Genomic DNA, 13,121 nt, shown 5'->3' on the forward strand with positions numbered 1-13,121 from the left:
GATGCTGTGCCCAGGGGAATTAGCCCTGTCCATGATTCCCCCGGGAGGTGTGTGTGTGTGTGTTTGCCCTTGGGGAAGGATCAAAGGTGCCCTGGCCTTTGAGGAGCAGCCAGGTAGCCAAGTGAGAGTAGGGGTGAGAAGAAGGGTGAGAGGAGGAATGCTCAGATGTACACTACTGGTCAAAAGTTTTAGAACACCTACTCATTCAAGGGTTTTTCTTTATTTTTACTATTTTCTACATTGTTGAATAATAGTGAAGACATCAACACTATGAAATAACACATATGGAATCATGTAGTAACCAAAAAAGTGTTAAACAAATTAAAATATATTTTATATTTGAGATTCTTCAAATAGCCACCCTTTGCTTTGATGACAGCTTTGCACACTCTTGGCATTCGCTCAACCAGCTTCATGAGGTAGTCACCTGGAATGCATTTCAATTAACAGGTGTGCCTTGTTAAAAGTTAAGTTGTGGAATTTATTTCCTTCTTAATGCGTTTGAGCCAATCAGTTGTGTTGTGACAAGGTAGTATGCAGAGGATAGCCCTATTTGGTAAAATACCAAGTCCATATTATGGCAAGAACAGCTCAAATAAGCAAAGAGAAATGACAGTCCATCATTAATTTAAGACATGAAGGTCAGTCAATACGGAACATTTCAAGAACTTTGAACGTTTCTTTAAGTGCAGTCGCAAAAACCATCAAGCGCTATGATGAAACTGGCTCTCATGAGGACCGCCACAGGAATGGAAGACCCAGAGTTACCTCTGCTGCAGAGGATAAGTTCATTCGAGTTAACTGCACCTCAGATTGCAGCCCAAATAAATGCTTCACAGACACATCTCAACATCAACTGTTCAGAGGAGACTGTGTGAATCAGGCCTTCATGGTCGAATTGCTGCAAAGAAACCACTACTAAAGGACACCAATAATAAGAAGAGACTTGCTTGGGCCAAGAAACACGAGCAATGGACATTAGACCGTTGGAAACTTGTCCTTTGGTTTGGAGTCCAAATTGGAGATTTTTGGTTCCAACTGCTATGTCTTTGTGAGACGCGGTGTGGGTGAACGGATGATCTCCACATGTGTATTTCCCACCGTAAAGCATGGAGGAGGAGGTGTTATGGTGTGGGGGTGCTTTGCTGGTGACACTGTCTGTGATTTATTTAGAATTCAAGGCACACTTAACCAGCATGGCTACCACAGCATTCTGCAGCGATACGCCATCCCATCTGGTGTGGGTTTAGTGGGACTATCATTTGTTTTTCAACAAGACAATGACCCAACACACCTCCAGGCTGTGTAAGGGCTATTTGACCAAGAAGGAGAGTGATGGAGTGCTGCATCAGATGACCTGGCCTCCACAATCCCCTGACCTCAACCAAATTGAGATGGTTTGGGATGAGTTGGACTGCAGAGTGAAGGAAAAGCAGCCAGCAAGTGCTCAGCATATGTGGGAACTCCTTCAAGACTGTTAGAAAAGCATTCCAGGTGAAACTGGTTGAGAGAATGCCAAGAATGTGCAAAGCTGTCATCAAGGCAAAGGGTGGCTATTTGAATAATCTCAAATATAAAATACAGTCATGGTCAAAGATTTTGAGAATGACACAAGTATTGGTCTTCACAAAGTTTGCTGCTTCAATGTTTTTAGATATTTTTGTCAGATGTTACTATGGTATACTGAAGTATAATTACAAGCATTCCATAAGTGTCAAAGGCTTTTATTGACAATTACATTAAGTTTATGCAAAAAGTCAATATTTGCAGTGTTTACCCTTCTTTTTCAAGACCTCTGCAATCCACCCTGGCATGCTGTCAATTAACTTCTGGGCCACATCCTGACTAATGGCAGCCCATTCTTGCATAATCAATGCTTGGAGTTTGTCAGAATTTGTGGGGTTTTGTTTGTCCACCCGCCTCTTGAGGATTGACCACAAGTTCTCAATGGGATTAAGGTCTGGGGAGTTTCCTGGCCATGGACCCAACATTTCGATGTTTTGTTCCCCGAGCCACTTAGTTATCACTTTTGCCTGATGGCAAGGTGCTCCATCATGCTGGAAAAGGCATTGTTCGTCACCAAACTGTTATTGGATGGTTGGGAGAAGTTGCTCTAGGAGGATGTGTTGGTACCATTCTTTATTCGTGGCTGTGTTCTTAGGCAAAATTGTGAGTGAGCCCACTCCCTTGGCTGAGAAGCAACCCCACACATGAATGGTGGATGCTTTACTGTTGGCATGACACAGGACTGATGGTAGCGCTCACCTTGTCTTCTCCGGACAAGCTTTTTTCCGGATGCCCCAAACAATCGGAAAGGGGATTAATCAGAGAAAATTACTTTACCCCAGTCCTCAGCAGTCCAATCCCTGTGGCTTCCTCGCTGCCCTTCTTGACACCAGGTCATCCTCCAAAAGTCTTCGCCTCACGGTGTGTGCAGATGCACTCACACCTGCCTGCTGCCATTCCTGAGCAAGCTCTGCACTGGTGGTGCCCCGATCCCGCAGCTGAATCAACTTTAGGAGACGGTCCTGGTGCTTGCTGGACTTTCTTGGGCGCCCTGAAGCCTTCTTCACAACAATTGAACCTCTCTCCTTGAAGTTCTTGATGATCCGATAAATGGTTGATTTAGATGCAATCTTACTAGCAGCAATATCCTTGCCTGTGAAGCCCTTTTTGATCGAAGCAATGATGACGGCGCGTGTTTCCTTGCAGTTAACCATGGTTAACAGAGGAAGAACAATGATTTCAAGCACCACCCTCCTTTTAAAGCTTCCAGTCTGTTATTCTAACTCAATCAGCATGACAGAGTGATCTCCAGCCTTGTCCTCGTCAACACTCTCACCTGTGTTAATGAGAGAATCACTGACATGATGTCAGCTGGTCCTTTTGTGGCAGGGCTGAAATGCAGTGGAAATGTTTTTTTGGGATTAAGTTCATTTTCATGGCAAAGAGGGACTTTGCAATTAATTGCAATTCATCTGATCACTCTTCATAACATTCTGGAGTATATGCAAATTGCCATAATAAAAACTGAGGCAGCAGACTTTGTGAAAATTAATATTTGTGTCATTCTCAAAACTTTTGACCATGACTTTATATTTGTTTAACACTTTTTTGGTTGCTACATGATTCCATATGTGTTCTTTCATAGTGTTTATGTCTTCACTATTATTCTACAATGTAGAAAATAGTAAAAAATAAAGAAAAACCCTTGAATGGGTAGGTGTTCTAAAACGTTTGACCGGTAGTGTACCTCTGCTATCTTTGAACTCCCCATAGCTGAGGTGTAAGGAGGGGAATAACGGGAGCCTGCTTTCAGTTCCATACTGGATCTCCTCACTCTGAGGAAGAGGGGATTGAAACAGTGTTACTCTATTGTGTTGTTTGAGCCACTGTTTACATCTTCAGTGATACGTGGCTTTTGGCTAAGCGTGATGGAAGAAGGAATGTGGGTGTGAGTTAAAGGAGCTTGAAGCACTCATTTACATTTTAGTCATTTAGCAGACGCTCTTATCCAGAGCGACTTACAGTTAGTGAGTGCATACATTTATTTTTATTATTGTTATTTATATATTTTCCATACTGGCCCCCCGTGGGAATCTAACCCACAACCCTGGCGTTGCAAGCGCCATGCTCTACCAACTGAGCTACACGGGGCCCACTCCTAGAGTTCACAGTGCTGTGGAACACTAGAGCAGCTATTGTTAATGAGTCCCACAGGCCTGAGGAAGGGGGCAGAGGAGGGGGTGATGTGGGGTAAGGGTGGGGTGTTTGGGTGGATTACACCCCTTTGGCAGGGTTAAGAGTGTCCTACTACCCCCTCTCTACGCTTGAGAACTGTTAAATAATTCACACCTCATTCACTCAACAGTGGATGACCGTCTGAGTGAGGGGGGGGGGGGGGGGGGGGAGAGAGGGGGGGGGGAGGGAGAAGGGAGGGGAGGAGTGGGCCTGTTGAGTGGAGCTTCCTCTGAATTGTTAAACAGGCAGTTTATCATAATCTCCCACAGGGCCAACAATAACATTGCTTCACATTCACTCCTTAACCCTTTGTCTGCTCATAGAGGGGCTATCCCAGCCACGACTAATGTTGTGGAACTATTCCGTTCTCACGGAAGAGAATATTGGACTATTAGTGGAACCAGCCCAATGTGTCTCTGAATCTTGTTGTAACGTCTGGTGCATGAGATTAGGCCAGGATCAATAAGTAATTTGAATTAGTAGTGGAGGTTTGTGTAGATCTTACTGCAGAGGGGAGAATGTGATGCGACGAGGTTACAGGTTTATCATTGAGAGTTTGTGTTGACATTTTATGACACAGTGAACTGCTTTTTATCTAAATGATGAAGGGAGACTTGTCTTGTCTATGTCAGTCTGGGGATGTTAAGGCCAACAGCAGACAGACATCAGACTTGGGCCGGGCTGGGATAGGCTCTGATCCAACAGCAAACACACAGCAGACTTGGGCTGGGCTGGGATAGGCTCTGATCCAACAGCAAACACACAGCAGACTTGGGCCGGGCTGGGATAGGCTCTGATCCAACAGCAAACACACAGCAGACTTGGGCTGGGCTGGGATAGGCTCTGATCCCACATGCTCAGCAATTCCTCCAACGGCTCCTGGAAGATGGATGTTAGCGTTGTCCAAATTCCAGACAGCCGCAACGTGACAGGGGAGATAGGGGAAGAGAAAGACCTGAGCTAGCTCAACATGATCTGGACCTTATCTGGAGGAGCAAGGAGAGGGTTGCAACTTGTATCGCTTATCAAACGGTACAGTCCTTCATTAGTGACTGTGTGTCCTCCTCTATCTAACAGGGCTGTCAGCAAGGTCACCGTAGAGGAGGTTATAGGATCAAGGATCTACTAACTGCCATTTATGGGACAAAATTAAAGGTCCTGAACACTCATTCTGAAAAGTACTTTTACTCGCATGGCTAACTACCAGGAAGTTTGAAAAGACAGGCTGAGTTGGCGGGAGCTCATGTTCATGAGCTTGTTTTAACTGACAGCTCTTTGAAACGCCTATGTTAAACAACTTGGATGCAGTGAGCAGTGTTGCAGTAAAATCATCTCTCAAGCAAATTTGGTTATACACAAAGCAACTCAAACAACATTGAAATTGATCAATGATATCCTTTTTTAAAATGTATTTTTATATATATACATCTGTTTGGCATGTCCCTTGTGATGCAGTTCACAGCAGCACTGACGGATGTGTTGACTTGACAACTGCGTTGGAGTTTTGAACGACCCTTGCCCCCCTTTTGTTCCATGCTGGCTGAAGAACTAGCTAGCCAGTAACTAGCTAACACCAGACACAGATAAAAGGGGAAACATAGAAGTATATTTGTATTAGATGAATAGGGTAAACTTTGTATTATATTTGCTGACACCCTACAGTCAGATTTTGGCACCAGTAGAGTAGCTATCTATCTAGCTATATAAACCACACCCCTCTGCAAACACGCCTTCTCTGATGTTGGTTAAAAGGTGGTACTTATTTAAATTAAGAAAGAGAAAATCATGTTACCATTGGTGTCAGAACAACCGCTCAGAGTTGAACATGTTTCAAACTTTTACTTTAAAGTTGGGTTTTGAGAATAAACTCAACTTCTAAACAAAATATTTGTGGAAAAAATACTTATGCAAAATAAGGTTGATTTTGGACTGTAAAACTAAACAGTTTGGTGTGGCCTGAGGGAGAGAGAGAGAAAGAAAGAGACAGACAGACAGTGAGGGAGAGAAAGAGGAGAGAGAGATTGAGAGAGGCTGTCCCGGCCAAACCAACCAGGGCAAATCAGCAAAAGCAGATGTCTGATTGTTTAACAGGCTTAGAGACAGAGGGAGGAAAATGTGGAGGAACTTATGCAGAACGCAAAGCCATCTTTTTTTCACAGAATTTTAAGAAGAACCCTTGAGTGTTTTGAGAGAGCTGTTCTGAGGGCACCACTTGTGGGTGTTGTGAGGTCTCTCTCTCTCCCCTTCACTCTCTCAAAACAAGCATTCTCAATACCCTCCCCTTCACCCTATCCACTACACTTATTCACTCACTCCACTGCTCATAAAGATCCCTCACTACATACTCAGAAATCGTGCCCTTGTAAACCTCCACACTTATCTATGAATGGAGAGGTTTCTAAAATGTCACCCATGCTCCATGAAACATACAGTACCAGTCAAAAGTTTGGACACACATACTCATTCAAGGGTTTTTCTTTTATTTGTACTATTTTCTACATTGTAGAATAATAGTGAAGACATCAAAACTATGAAATAACACATATGGAATCAAGTAGTAACCAAAAAAGTGTCAAACCAATCAAAATATATTTTATAGTTCAGATTCTTCAAAGTAGCCACCCTTTGCCTTGATGACAGCTTTGTACACTCTTGGCATTCTCTCAACCAGTTTCATGAGGAATGCTTTTCCAACAGTCTTGAAGAAGTTCCCACATATGCTGAGCACTTGTTGGCTGCTTTTCCTTCACTCTGCGGTCCAACTCATCCCAAACCATCTCAATTGGGTTGAGGTCAGGTGATTGTGGAGGCCAGGTCATCTGATACAGCACTCCATCACTCTCCTTGGTAAAATAGCCCTTACACAGCCTGGAGGTGTGTTTTGGGTCATTGTCCTGTTGAAAAACAAATGATAGGTCCACTAAGCGCAAACCAGATGGGATAGCGTATCGCTGCAGAATGCTGTGGTAGCCATGCTGGTTAAGTGTGCCTTGAATTCTAAATAAATCACAGACAGTCTCACCAGCAAAGCACCCCCACACTATCATACCTCCTCCTCCATGCTTCACGGTGGGAACCACACATGCGGAGATCATCCGTTCACCTATTCTGCGTCTCACAAAGACACAGCGGTTGGAACCAAAAATCTCAAATTTGGACTCATCAGACCAAAGGACAGATTTCCACCAGTCTAATGTCCATTGCTTTTGTTTCTTGGCCCAAGCAAGTCTCTTCTTCTTATTGGTGTCCTTTAGTAGTGGTTTCTTTGCAGCAATTCGACCATGAATGCCTGATTCACGTAGTCTCCTCTGAACAGTTGATGTCTGTTACTTGAATTCTGTGAAGCATTTATTTGGGCTGCAATCTGAGGTGCAGTTAACTCGAATGAACTTATCCTCTGCAGCAGAGGTAACTCTGGGTCTTCCTTTCCTGTGACGGTCCTCATGAGCGCCAGTTTCATCAAAGCGCTTGATCGTTTTTGTGACTGCACTTTAAGAAACTTTCAAAGTTCTTGAAATGTTCCGTATTGACTGACCTTCATGTCTTAAAGTAATGATGGACTGTCGTTTCTCTTTGCTTATTTGAGCTGTTCTTGCCATAATATGGACTTGGTCTTTTAAGAAATAGGGCTATCTTCTGTATACCACCCCTACCTTGTCACAACAAAACTGATTGGCTCAAACGCATTAAGAAGAAAATAAATTCCACAAATTAACTTTTAACAAGGCACACCTGTTAATTGAAATGCATTCCAGGTGACTACCTAATGAAGCTGGTTGAGAGAATGCCAATAGTGTTTAAAGCTCTCATCAAGGCAAAGGGTGGCTACTTTGAAGAATCTCAAATATAAAGTATATTTTAATTTGTTTACACTTTTTTGGTTACTACATGATTCCGGATGTGTTATTTCATAGTTTTGATGTCTTCACTATTATTCTACAATGTAGAAAATAGTACAAATAAAGAAAAACCCTGGAATGAGTTGGTGTGTCCAAATCTTTGACTGGTACTGTAACCTAACCTACACATCCTGAGCCTTCCTATCTGAAACTGCATGGGGATTTCTGCCTGTGCAGTGAGCTCCTCCACTCCATAAGGGTTCAATTTATGGGTTGGTCACAAGGCTAACTGTGCCTTCAATTCAATGCACAGGCAGCCCACAGTGTTTAATCAGAAGAGATTATTCATACTGACTGCAGGCAGGCTGGGATCTCATGGCTGTCCCATGATGCTCATAATAAACTCCCCGCTGAATGTAGTGTCTCTATTAGATATTAGAGGGAACAGTCTTTTTATCCCTCCAAAGTAGGCCATTAGTGTTAAATGCCTGGAGACAGTTTAGTACATTTCACTGATCATCAGTGTGTATCCTTCAACTGTTTCCCTGGCTCTTTTCATACAGTTTCTCTGTGCCATGTCACTCTGATGTGTGAACGTGATTTCTTAGTGATTTAATACAAGTTGCTTAAGAGGATGGAACTTTCTGTTAAGTTTATTTCCAAAACACTATATATCAATTTTCAGAAATGTTGGTAAATTAGCTTTTATTGTTTAAAGAACTTATGAAAGAGATTGGTGTGTTTTTTCACTATCTAATCATGGCATGGGGTTGTTCGATGATGACATGTATTTGTTTAAAATCTATAACTTGATGGTTTCATTTTACTGTATGTATATGTGTGTATATATATATATATATATATATATATATATATATATATATATATATATAAATATAAATATAAATATAAATGTATATATGGTCCTGTCTCCTCAGGTCTCCTCCTCGGCCCAGCCCAGGCAGTCTAAACTATTCTGACGAGGATTTGAGCACCACCAAGTACAACGATCTGATCCCGGCTGAGACCAGTAGCCTAACAGAGAAACCATCTGAGATATCAGACTCTCAGGTACCAACAGTATGTACTACTACCCTTAACATCTTCCATCTCACTGTATGTCTGTCAACATATTGATTCCCTCTGCACCTCACCTTTACATTGATGCTATGCCCCTAGATGCTGATCCGGGGTAGGTTTTGCATTTCCTCCACTAATGGTTAAGGTTAGGATTGGGGGAGGGGCAGCTGATCCTAGATCTGTACCTAGGGGAAACAGCACCCCGGAGTGATTCGCTCAGTGCATTATCCAGGCTCTTGGTTGTGGTCTAATGTAACCTTGTCTGTAAGCAGACACTCAGGGCATTGATAGGTTTGGATGTGAAATGTGTCCCTGTCTCTCCTGGTCTCTATGGGGCAGTCAGTCTGAGCTGGAGGAAGGTTCTGGGAGTAGGGCCAGTGCCCAGCTCTGGTGGTGGTCGGAATCATGCACAGAGGATGCACACACACATGCACACATACACACACAGACTGGAGTGTCTGCTGCGTTCTCAGGCCCAGACTGGATTCCTTCCACAGCCCTGTCCTCGTCTTCGGCAACCGTTACCCATAATGCCCCTCAATACCGGTCCCAGTCTGCTGTTGGCATCGGCTGAATCAGAGGGACAGACAGGGCTTGGGCCCAATGAACAGCTCTCATCAATGGACTGGATGTCTCTCTCACTTCCTCTCTCTCATCTCTCTCTTTCTCACTCTCTCTGCTTCTCCTCTCGCTCTTTATCTCCCTCTCTCTTTATCCCTCACATTTCCAATTGAATGTGGATCTCTCTTTCATTTTGATATTTTTCCTGGCTAGCTCGTTTCCCCCTGTGCCTATACTGATCCTCTTGTTGCTGTTTTTGTTCACGCTGTTTCCCTCCTGTGTTCTGCTCTTGTGGTTTGTGTGAAAACCTTGTGGTCGGTAGTCTGGTTTTGATGGCAGTCAGATTAAAGTGAGGAGGAAGCGGTCCTGAATTCCCCTGGTTTCAGCCTTCCTTCTATGTTTTCTTTCTTCTTGGAATTTTCAACTCTATCTTTCCCAAATGATCTAGGACACTATTCCCTGTATAGTGTACTCCTTTTGACCAGAGCTCTATGGTACTGTAGTAGTGCACTATAAAGTGAATACGGTGCCATTTAGGATTCCGTTTCTACTAAATCCATCCCAGTGTGAATTCCTCAGAAGCCAGAAGTCTCTCTCCAGCTGCTCCCTTATCAAGAGTGTAGCTCCTTTCACATCAATGGAGAAATCTCCCACCCAGTGAACTGTTACGGACAGGATCTTTCCTTACAACCAAAACATCCGCCAATATGAGCCATTTTTACATGTCATCATCGGGCTGACAGATCTACCGTTCCACACCCCTGTATTGTCAAACAAGTTCAACTACAGTAGCCATATCTAGCCTTCCAGCCCTCCAACAACCCCTGCCACCACCCCAGACTTAAGGGGGCCAGGCAGGAGTCACATTTGATGGGCTTGGCAGCACACAGAGCCTAGCCTGTTCCCCTTAGCCCCGCGGCTCCCCTGCCATCCCCTCTGACAGCACAGCCATATCATCACCCAGTGGTCCATTCTACAGATGACCAGGAATGTGATGCTCCTTTGAAGTTTTATTGAGCGGATAACTCCAGGCCATCAGCTTAGCTTTCACACACACACACACACACACACACACACACACACACACACACACACACACACACACACACACACACACACAACCCCAGGCTATCAGCTCTGTTCAGTGTTGGGTTGGGGCTGGGGCTGGGGCTGTCTAAATTAAGCCCTATAGGCCTCCAGTCCAGTCCTCCAGTGGCAGGTATAAGTTGGCTATTGTCTTCCCCTTAAGAAGGCATTTGGAAGAAGAAGAAGTTGATGTGGGGTTGTTGTGGCAACCAGGCCACAACAGCTGTGCCTGGGCTGTCTGCAGGTAGACAAGACAAACAGTCTCCAGAAGCCAGGAGACAGTGTGTACTTAGGCGGTTTGTTTAGTCAGTCTCTCTGTGTGTCTGTGTGTGTTACACTCTGGATAGAAACCAGCAGTAGAGAATGGAGTGAGTCAATGGGAGATGGTTTGAAGATAATGGGTACTTCCCAAATGGCACCCTTTATAGTGCCTTATTGGCCCGTTTCAAAAGCAGTGCACTATAGAGGGAATAGAGTGCCATTTGGTGAGACATAGACACCACATTGAAAAACGTCTGCTGTGTTATGATTGTCTCCCATGACAATGCAGAGGATTGTTTTGACTGGAACTGCTCCGAGGGTTCGTCTGTAGCATTATTAAAACTCCATTAAGTCATATAATGTCACTTCCTGGAGCCAAACAAAAATAGAATATTATGTGAGTATACTAGAGTCAGTGAAACATAGAAAGAGAGAGATTAAATTAATTAAATGTTGTTTTGTGTCTTCTCACTTTTGTTTTGTATTTCACTTGCTTTGGCAATGTAAACACGTTTCCATGCCAATAAAGCCCCTTTGAATTGAATTGAGCGATAGAGAGAGAAACAGAGGAAATACTTGATAATAAAAGACTATAATTAATTACATAGAATTCTGATGTTAGACATTTATACTGAGACAGCAATGTTACATTTTCAGACAATAGCCCAGAGCCAAATCTGTCAGTAATCTCTGATGAATATGTGCATCCTGAACAACAGCAGTGTGTGTGCAGAGGGGGATTATAACTTCGTAGTCACACTAAATCCCTGTCTCAAATTATGTACAGCTGGATTTTAAGGGATTCTGCAATCTACTTTTTATAATCATATTTACACACACACGAAAACACGCTTACATGAGCACATAAACACACACAAACACACCTCATCCTCCTCCCTCTGTACTGTCCTAGTGTTTGTCTGCTGCCTGGGGTTCCTTTCGTGCTCGCTGTAACAATGATGAGAGTGAAATAGTACAGCCCCCCCATCCTCCCTTCCTTTCTGTTATAATCCATAACTAGATGACAAAGGATCTCAATCTCTCTCTCTCTCTCTCTCTCTCTCTCTCTCTCTCTCTCTCTCTCTCTCTCTCTCTCTCTCTCTCTCTGTCTCTCTCGCTCTGTCTCTCTCTGTCTCTCTCTCTCTCTGTCTCTCTCTTTCTCTCTCTCTCTCTGTCTCTCTCTGTCTCTCTCTGTCTCTCTCTCGCTCTCTGTCTCTCTCTGTCTCTCTCTCTCTCTGTCTCTGTCTCTGTCTCTCTCTCTCTCGCTCTCTCTCTCTCTCTCTCTGTCTCTCTCTGTCTCTCTCTGTCTATGGGTGATAGGGTGTAGGGTTATGGGTTAAGGGAGATTCTTTTAACCCCAATTCCCAAGATAAAGTTCACAGAGTTTGATGGCTAGAACAGCACTGAAGACCCAACTATGCATTCCACTCTGCCCCCCGCATTCCATCTATACTGAACAAAAATATAAGCGCAACATGCAACGATTTCAAAGATTTTACTGAGTTACAGTTCATATAAGGGAATCAGTCAATTGAAATGAATTCATTAGGCCCTAATCTATGGATTTCACATGACTGGGCAGGGGCACAGCCATGGGTGGGCCTGGGAGGGCATAGGCCAAGCCAATCAGAATGAGTTTTTCCCCACAAAAGGGCTTTATTACAGACAGAAATACTCCTCAGTTTCATCAGTTGTCCGGGTGGCTGGTCTCAGATGATCCCGCAGGTAAAGTAACCGGATGAGGAGGTCCTGGGCTGGCGTGGTTAAACGTGGTCTGCCGTTGTGAGGCCGGTTGGATGTACTGAGAAATTCTCTAAAATGAAGTTGGAGGTGGCTTATGGTAGAGAAATTAACATTCAATTCTCTGGCAACAGTTCTGGTGGGCATTCCTGCAGTCAGCATGCCAATTGCACACTCCCTCAGAACTTGAGACATCTTTGGCATTGTGTTGTGTGACAAAACTGCACATTTTAGAGTGGCCTTATTGTCCCCAGAACAAGGTGCACCTGTTTAATGATGATACTGTTTAATTAGCTTCTTGATATGCTACACCTGTCAGGTGGATGGATTATCTTGACAAAGGAGAAATACTCACTAACAGGGATGTAAACAAATTTGTGCCCAACATTTGAGAGAAATATGCTTTTTGTGCATATGGACCATTTCTGGGATCTTTTATTTCAGCTCATGAAACATGGGACCAACACTTTGCGTTTATATTTTTGTTCAGTATATTCTATGGCAACAAGTCTTCTGAGAAGCCTAGAGGTTTTCTCAGAGAGTACTGTATGTCACTTTGACTCATCACCTTCTGTATCTCTGTTTCCATAAAGAAGCTTGTCTTTATCCCTGGGTGTTGAGAGTTTTATCTCTAGGACGACTAGGTCAAATGTGATTTCTGACCTATTTTGAATGTTATTCCGTCTCTTTTTTTTATAAGACATCTTTTTCAGACCAGTTTCCTTCAGTCATTAGCAGCCGCAGATTTGAGCAATTCATCACCATAAAACTTCAACCTATCGAGTGGCGCAGTGGTCTAAGGCACCACATCTT

At 43.5% G+C, this 13,121-nt stretch overlaps 1 protein-coding gene across 1 annotated transcript in view; it reads left to right on the forward strand.

Moving 5' to 3' along the window:
* Positions 1 to 13,121, forward strand: part of LOC311100843 (protein sidekick-2-like) — an 80,505-nt gene that overhangs the window by 49,732 nt on the left and 17,652 nt on the right. The window contains exon 37 of the mRNA XM_084141819.1: positions 8,519 to 8,651. Within this exon, the coding sequence (XP_083997945.1) occupies positions 8,519 to 8,651 (133 nt within the window). The remainder of the gene's footprint in view (positions 1 to 8,518; positions 8,652 to 13,121) is intronic.

Source organism: Coregonus lavaretus (assembly GCF_964263955.1).
Source record: "Coregonus lavaretus genome assembly, chromosome: 25".
Classification (NCBI taxonomy): domain Eukaryota; kingdom Metazoa; phylum Chordata; class Actinopteri; order Salmoniformes; family Salmonidae; genus Coregonus; species Coregonus lavaretus.